Source organism: Ostrinia nubilalis, chromosome 7, assembly GCF_963855985.1.
Source record: "Ostrinia nubilalis chromosome 7, ilOstNubi1.1, whole genome shotgun sequence".
Taxonomy (NCBI): domain Eukaryota; kingdom Metazoa; phylum Arthropoda; class Insecta; order Lepidoptera; family Crambidae; genus Ostrinia; species Ostrinia nubilalis.
Window position 1 is genome coordinate 16,014,292 of NC_087094.1, and position 8,597 is coordinate 16,022,888.

The 8,597-nt window shown below is 46.4% G+C and overlaps 1 protein-coding gene across 1 annotated transcript in view; it reads left to right on the top strand.

Annotated features, from left to right (window-relative positions):
• The window catches only part of LOC135073407 (sensory neuron membrane protein 2), a 38,212-nt gene extending 31,991 nt beyond the window's left edge, over positions 1-6,221 (top strand). The window contains exons 9-10 of the mRNA XM_063967587.1: positions 4,417-4,542; positions 5,986-6,221. Of these exons, the coding sequence (XP_063823657.1) occupies positions 4,417-4,542; positions 5,986-6,216 (357 nt within the window). The 3' untranslated portion in view covers positions 6,217-6,221. The remainder of the gene's footprint in view (positions 1-4,416; positions 4,543-5,985) is intronic.
• Positions 6,222-8,597: the final 2,376 nt, after the last annotated feature.

Sequence of the window (8,597 nt, forward strand, 5' to 3'; positions counted from 1 at the left end):
CTTCGGCTGCGTCCGGATGGTCGGCCCGATGACGCTCGGCGTTGTGATTCTTGACAAACAACGCCGTGCACGGTGAGCAGGCTGCTCCGAAGATGACCGACTTCATCCGGTACTCTGTGGGCGGTCCCTCCCGCCGGTGTGAGCGCCACAAGAAGCGCAGCGCATCTCTATCTTTCTCGTGCACTTGTATTCGCAGGAACATCTCTTGTATGTCCGCGGCGACGGCGACGGCGTGCTGGCGAAAGCGCATCAGCACCCCCGGCAGCGACTGCAGGAGGTCCGGACCCGACAGCAGGTGGTCGTTCAGGCACGTACCCTTCGTGCGAGCGGCGGCGTCGAAGACTGGCCTCACCTTCCCGGGCTTGGCTGGATGGAGTACCGGGAAGTGAGGCAGGTACCAGATGCGCCCGGTGGTCGATGGTGCGGTGGCGGCTTCCTCTGCGTATCCTTTTTCTATCAGCTGTGTCATCTGCCGCTCGTACGCCGCCCCGAGCTCCGGCTGCTTGTCCAGCTTGCGCTCTGTGCTGTGTAGGCGCGTCAAGGCCTGGTCGTAATTGTTGGGCAGCTCGGGGTGGTCGGTGGCCCAAAGTAGGCCCGTTTCGTAGCCCGCTGTCGGCAGCTTGATGGTTTCACTCTCCAGGATGCGATGCGCCCGCTCTTCGGGGTCGGCGCGCGTTTTCTTGGGCGTCACGCCCAACGATTCGATTGCGAAATGCTTCTTGATCATTTCTTCTATTCTATTGTCGCTCTCTTCATTGAGCCTGTATACGTGGTGGACTGTGTGCCCCAGGCTCCGGCTGCTTGAGCCGTGGAGCACCCACCCCAGGGGTGTGCGGGACGCCACCGGTTCTGTTGCGGCGCCACGTCGTACCTCGTTGGCCAGTAGGAGTTCCCAATTGTCCTGCCCGATCAGGATAGTGGGCCGCGCCTCCGCATACCGCACTCGCGTTTCGATATCTTGAAGGTGTTGATATTTTGACAAGTCTCGGTCAATGTGCTGGGCCGCCAGTCGTAAGTTCTTGATAGTGCGGCCTCGCAGGGAGTGCTCTTCATCCTGCCCTCGTAGCACAAGTTTCACTCGTCGCGAGTCGGTACGCGTGACTCGGGCCCCCGCTATAGCTTCTATGCTCAATGGGTCTATGGGTCCTGTAGCGCCCGCGCGCTTAGCCAGGTCTTCGTCTATGAGTGTGACTGTCGAGCCGTCGTCTAATAGTGCGAATGTGTCTATATTGGCCTTGGGGCCCACCACTGTCACTGGTAGAATTTTGAGGAAACTTACGGTTGACTTTCCAGATGAGTTTGCTGCTGCCACTGTTTCACTCCGGTTGGCTGGCACTTCGGGTCTCTTGAAGTGCAGTAATGGGTGGTGGGTCCTCTCACAGCCGTCCTCTCCACACTGACGGTCTTCACACTTATGCCCCCCTCTCCTGGGGTTCAGGCAACGGAAACATAGTCGATCCGCTTTCGCTATGCTCCATCGTTCACTGTTGTTCGCACGCACAAATTTTCTACATTTGTCGGCACTATGGTTCGGTAAACTGCACACTGGACACTTTTCGCTTCTGTTGTCGCACTTTTCGCTGTCACTCCGACTGTTGTAGGCGCGCTGCGGCCGGTTGCGTGGCGCCGCGCGCTGCTGCTGCTCCTCGGCGCCGCCGACGAGCTCGGGGTCTGCGTACTTCCCGCACGCCTCCGCCTCCCTGGTCACGAAGCGGTGAAGGCGCACGAGGTCCGGCTCCTCTGGCGGCTGGTCCCGGCTGAAGTCGAACCACCGGTACCGCAGCGACGGCGTCAGCTTCTCTGTCACTTGCTTGACCACTTCCGGATTGTACATGTACTGCGGCTGCTGGAGTGCGCGGAGTGTAGCGACGCTGTTTTTTATTCGACTCGCGAACTGTATTATGTCCCGTGGCGCATCTGTAGGCTTCTGTACGTTGCGAAGTCGATCGATCTCGGCGAGCGCAATCGTCTCCGGTCTGCCGAATCTTGTCTCGAGTTCGCCGATTATTTCCGCCGGGCTAGTGTTTACTATGAGTAAACTGCTAACCGCTTCCTTGGCTTTTCCTTTCAAAGCCCGTCGCAGGCGGGCTGTATTCTCGATTTCTGTGAAGTATCTCTCTGTTTCTTGATAGCCCGCTCTGAAGGCGAGCCAGTCGAGATGCGAGCCCCCGAAGGGCATCAGTTCTCCGATGAATCGCGGCGTGGCCCCATGTGGGCGCGCGGCCTGCGCGATGGCGGCCGCCAGCTCGTTAAGGTCGAATTGTCCCTCGGACCGATGATACCCCGTTGCTGCTGGCGGCGGCTTCGATGACGACGATTGCTTCAACTGTACGCTGTGCGGCGGCGCCACGCCCGATAGCGGCGCGGCGAGCTGCTGTGCGATCGATACGCCGGTCGGCAGCGCGTGTGGCGCGCCGGGTGGCGGCGGTGGTGCGTGTGACACGCCGGGCGGCGGTGCATGTGGCACGCCGGGCGGCGGTGCTACGCCTGTAGACTGTTGCGGTGCACTGAGCGGCGCGGCGGGCGGTGGCGGCGGCACTGTATTCAGCCACTCGGCCACTCGCGCCTGGCCCAGCGATTCACCCGATGCGACCGACTCGCCGTCCTGGCTGTCCTCTTCCAGGACGGCAAGCCTGGCCTCTTCCAGCTCCAGCTTGAGTCTGGCTATCTTCTGTTTGGCGCGCGCGATCCTTCGCGCACGGTCGGATTTCGTCGACGACGCTCTTGCTGCGTCGTCGTGCTGCTGTTGCGACGACGGTGCTGGCGGTGGTGGTGGCGCCTCCGACGGGGAGCCGGGCGGCTCGATATGCCGCACCGGTTCCGGCGCTGACGGCCTCGGGGCCGCCACTGACTGTGACGCGGTCGCGAGAGCGCTCTCCTCAGGGCGCTCCTGTGCCTCGATCGGCTCCGCGGGTCTGCCTCTACTCCGAGTCACCGGCATTTTACTACGCTCCCCTTGCTTCCGGTTATGAAGCCGATGAAATTTCCCACTCGCTTTTGCTGCCGAAGTGTCCAATCCGGCTCCGAATGGACCAATGTGCCGGACGGTATGGGGTAGCAACCCTGTGCGGACCCTGAATACCGTACGCCGACACGGCGCGATGCGGGGTGCAGCGCGAGCGGGAGAGCGAGACGAAGGGGGCGGGGAGCGCAGAAATAATAACTCTGTTGTGGTTGAGACTGTGACCGGTTCCTCGGAGCAGTGGCGAGAGCTTGGTGTTGTAGCTTGTTGAGGAGAAAACGCGGAACTGACTGGGTCCGGATGGCACCCCGATATTTATTTACTTTCATTAGAGTGAGAAAACCTAGCTGCCTCTCGCTCTAATGAAACAGCAAATCTATTGCCCTCTCTCTCTAATTTAGACCCCCCCTGGGCGGCAATACCGTATAGAGAGCCTGTTTTTTATCTATTCGGTGACCTATTTTTTAACTATGACCTTGACCTAATTCTTATCGGATTCTAATTAGCTCTTCCACTATTCTTTGGAATCTATGTTATTTATTTTCAGACAAATTACTTCTTACTATTCGATAGGTAAATAAAGGTACACAGGTACAGGGTTAATTACAAATAAATCATTTGTACAAAAATTAGGGCTCATTTGGCCACACTATTTTACATTAATTGCCTTTATGGCTAATTAAGATTATCACCAATTAAAAGTAAATAACTATAAAGATCTACACATAATTATCTATCTAATTTACATAATATAAATATGACTCGACATTCATAACTAGACGAAACTATAGGTTTAATCGATATACATAAAACAAAGGGCTATCAAATTATACATTTCTATGTTTTTCTAAAATAAACTATGATTTATACATCTCCAACGTCCCACATACGCCTATTAATCAGTAATTAAGGACTCGACACATTACTAATTGAGAACCAACAAAGAGAAAGTGGACTGTATTACGAAGTTAAACTATTTACTGTCAAACTATATAAACGAAATAAAAACGATACAAAATTGAAACAAAACGAAAACTATTTACAACTATTTAAATTTCTATTCGGGGCCGTCCGTCGTGCACAGTAGTGAAATGGATTTTGGAGTTAAAATAGATAGAGAAACACGAGTCTCAACGCGACATTTTTTTTTATTAGTACTTACATATTGACGTTTTGGCTGTGTTAACAAGCAAACTGGTGATTTGGGACGTCGTTCATTCGGGCGGGCGTGAAAATTTTCAGCTACCCTTGAATTGACACTTTTTTTTCTATTTTAATTGTGGAACGCGAAAGTTTAAAATCTATGGATTTTTGGACATTGCTAATGATCCAATAAACTATGAACGCAGTTCAGTTTGTTCATGAATTTTCAGTAAAAAGTTGAGTTCAACATCTACATAGAAAATGCTTACTTAATAAACACGGATTTTAATAATACAACTCAATTGTTACAGGTCACCGGTGTCGTTTTGAAGGGTCTCAGACGGTTGCAGTTCAACATAGAATTGAGGAACATCCCAATGGTGCCTCAACTGGCAAAAGTACCCACCGGACTCTTCCCCTTGCTTTGGATTGAAGAGGTAAATCTTCCTTCCTAAAGAGGATAAACCCCTATTTCACCCCTTTTATGTTTTGTGTTGATGAAAATTCATTAAAATTCGTTCAGTGACTCAAACGTGATATACGCCCGAATTCACAAACATTACTATGAAGACACGCGAACCAATCACAGAGCTCTATTCAACGCTGTGCGTTCGTATACCGTACCGTATCAAACGGACAGATTATTTCGTCTTTTCCCACTGTCCATTTCGTTTACCACATCGCATGGCCATGCATACTAACCACCAATTAAATGTCCTTTGTCGTGCAGATACATAATTGAGCGAAAATGTAGTAAATTGCCGCGGACAACGAATTGTCTATCGCTTAGCGACTTTTATAAAATGCGGTCGGCATTTTTTTACATTACCACTATGTTATTTATAACTAAAAATAAATAGCTTTATTACTTCAAACTAATCCGGAACCATTATTCGTTGAAATTATAGCGAAATTTCACATAATTCAATTACCAATACTCCGCACTGATGTTAAACGCTAATTAAAAGCATTTCAAATTATACAGGTAAATGGAACAACATTAATTTGCGTGAAAATGTATTTGCTCTCTTTGTTTGAGTAGGCGCTATCAGAGGGCCTAGTGTGACATCAAACGCGCTCACTAGTGAGCGCGTCAAAAAATTACATTAAATGTATGACGGATTGTACAGCGCCCCTAGCGGGAAACGTTCAAAAACTAAAATTTTTATACATTTTTTAAACGCGCTCAAGCTCAAGCGCTTTTGATGTAAACTCACACTCAGCCCACAGATCTCTGAGTAAACAAATTAAATACTGCCAGTATGGATGCGGTGACAGAAGCAGATTTAAAATTCCTTTTATCAAATGAAAGCCCTTCCGGGAACCAAAGGAGATGCCGAGCATGAATATAATATTCAAATGAGGGTTTCACTCCAAAAACAATTTGCTTGTCTACGAAGATTAACCCAGAGTTGGCACGATCTTTTGTGTAAAGGAGCGGGTGTTTACATTTCCCCGAACATATTGAAAAATGAAATGTTTTGCGTATTTGACTTGAATAGCGTTGATTCGGTCAAATAAAAGAATCTATAAACTCCGCACGAGCTCGATTAATGTTTTAATTAGGTTAACGTTAAGGTGCGTACGGATTGCGCGTATCTGCCCTGATACGCGTAGGTACTCAGTTTACGCGTATCCGGAACGCCTAGTCCATGTATGTATGGACCAGTCCATGCTAAGTCTTTATTGAAATTTTGACAGCCTTTAATTGCTGGTTTGGGCAATTTAGGAAACGACCGCGTGTAAAGGCAAACATCAGCAGAGTTATCTTCATTATAAAAATTATATGTTTTTTCTTGCGTCGAATATTATGTTCTTCACATTAAAGCCGTGGCAATTGGTAAGGTCTGGCTCTTATTAAATTATAACTATTTTTCCAGGGAGCCGAGCTGCCAGACTCCATAATCCAAGAGCTCCGTCAGTCCCACACGCTCCTAGGCTACGTGGAAGCCGTCCGCTGGGCGTTGCTGGCGATCGCTATCGTAGCTACAGCGATTAGCGCTATCGCCGTAGCGCGATCAGGGCTGATACCCGTGTGGCCTAGGAACGCCAACTCTGTCAGCTTTATACTAAGTCCACACCCTAATTCTGACGTTAATAAAGTGCATTAGTTAAACGATTTGTTTTTATTTTCCTTACAACGCACGGTAGTTGCGTGTTATGTAGAGAAGACAAAAGAAAGTAAACAATATCTCGAAATAGGTAGGTAAATGTTATAAAAACATCTCAATGAGAACAAACAAAACACAAATTCCTTTTCTTCAAATCATGTTATGAACTTTTTGCGTTTGATTTGATAAATTGGTGTACTACGTAATAGTACAGTAAAGAAAAACATCATTAGTGCGATTTTCTTTGCTCGCGCCCTTTGATACCATTATAAGCGCTAAAGTTGTTATAACTCGGCGAAACTATTTTTTAACTCATGCCAGACGCCGAAAGGGTAAGAAGTGGTAAGAATCTACGTCTACAAGGTCGTTTATAACAAGTTACGTGGTTCCTAAGAGCGCTTTCAATTTAGACTTTTAGTGTCGGACGTTTGCCGTGCGTTTGTCGTGCGTTTTCAGGAAAACTGCGTCAGAATAACATTGACAATTACCAATAGTAGGTAGTGTGTGGTCCCGCAAACGCACTACAAACGCATGTCAAACGTCCGACACGAAACGTCTAAATTGAAAGCGCCCTTTCTTCGCAGCTTTGGGAATTGGGTTACGTCTAGTTTCTTATTGTACTATCACATCCAACGGAATTCCCACAAAGCTAACTCGACGTGTTGAAACCTAACTATCCCATTGTGCTGGAGTAACCACCGGAACGATATAATAGAGTCAAAGGGCGCGGATAAAGAAAATAGTTATTAATGAAATGATGTCTTTCTTGGGACAAAAATATTTTCGTCTTTTCTGTCTATCCTTTCTTTTGTCTGGGAATACGTACTATTTATTTCATACTAGCTTTCCGCCTGCGGCTTAGCCCGCGTTAAAAAGGACTATTTTTAGTGTTATCCCGGAAATTATTCGAATTTTTCTCACCGTAAAAACCATCTTGGACTTCAACGAACATTAAAAAAAGGTAAAATTGGTCCAGGTGTTGTTGAGGCGCTTACCAACACATTTGCGATTCATTTTTATATTTTCATAAAAGATTTCTGCTTGGGTTCAAACAATAATATGTTGTGCTGCGCATTTTCAATAATTGCTTCTATTTTTTCGGAGCTCGTTAGCCCATTACTTCGCAAAAACGAGAAATGGGTTAACGAGTTGAACACAAAACTATGCGTTTTTATTGTAGTAACATAAATCTTGGTTTTGGCCGAGCATATTCATATCCTTAGGACGTATTCGCACATAGATAGTTATCAGTTTTCTTTTCGAGATATCTTTATCTTCAGAGATAAGCTCAGCTGCCCGTTCTGATCTTTAGCAATGTGAAAATGTTTATCCTTTTTACGAAAACAAAGCGTCTTCATATGCTCATAAAATAAAATAAAATAAAATAAAAACATGAATACGTCCAAAAAATATGATCAGATTATAGAAATTAATAATCATCACCGACGTGGCTACCGTCGTTTCATCTGTATCAATGCTACGGGGACCCCAGGCGGCCCTGAAAATTCCTGTTATGTGTTACCATGGGGATCACTTAAAAATTAGGGATTGATGATGAAAACGGGCATTAAAGACCCTTTTGATACATGGACGGACTCGCTACGTCAGTGATAATCATCAATAACGGTGTTTGTGGAAAGGACAATAACCCCCTTACTAATGAAAAGTTACACACGCATTGAACAGAAGTATAAAATGACATTTCTTACGTCACTTTAAATTAGTGTTCAATGCGCGCGTAAATTTTATTAAAGATCTAGCACTTAACTCGGTTTGTCCTTAAGGTATGAGAGCGGCACGGGAGGGGCGACGTTGACATATTATGACGTGATAGAGCATACAAGTACAAAATATAACAGAAGGTAAACTCCATACTAAGCGCGCTCGAGACACGCACACATAGACACCGCTCACGTACGCGTTATCAAGACTGTCTTGGACGAATGCGAGGCGCGACTGCGTTCGCTTGAGTAACGCTGCTCAAGCGTTTGTAAAATTATTTTGTTTGTGCGAAAATTAGTGAACAACAAAAAAGGGGTATTATAACATTTGTTAAGTAGACGGTTGCTTACACTCAACATTAAAAACTAAATTTTCGTTTTTTAAACTACCAGTTGCTTCCGGGAGGTAAGTAAGGTATTTATTTGTATTTCAATAGTTCGTTTAACGTTGACAAATTGAAAGCCAACTCAATTATTAGGAATATCGAATTGTTTTTAAAGAGGTTTTAGGAATTATTGGATAATAGTGTCAACCACTCAACTACATACTACTTCCTTCTCGAGTATTTGTTTGCAAACTATTATAATAATAATGTACTAAACATAAGTACATAATTATACGTGGATATCTGTTATTGTCTTTCTTCCGTAATATTAAGA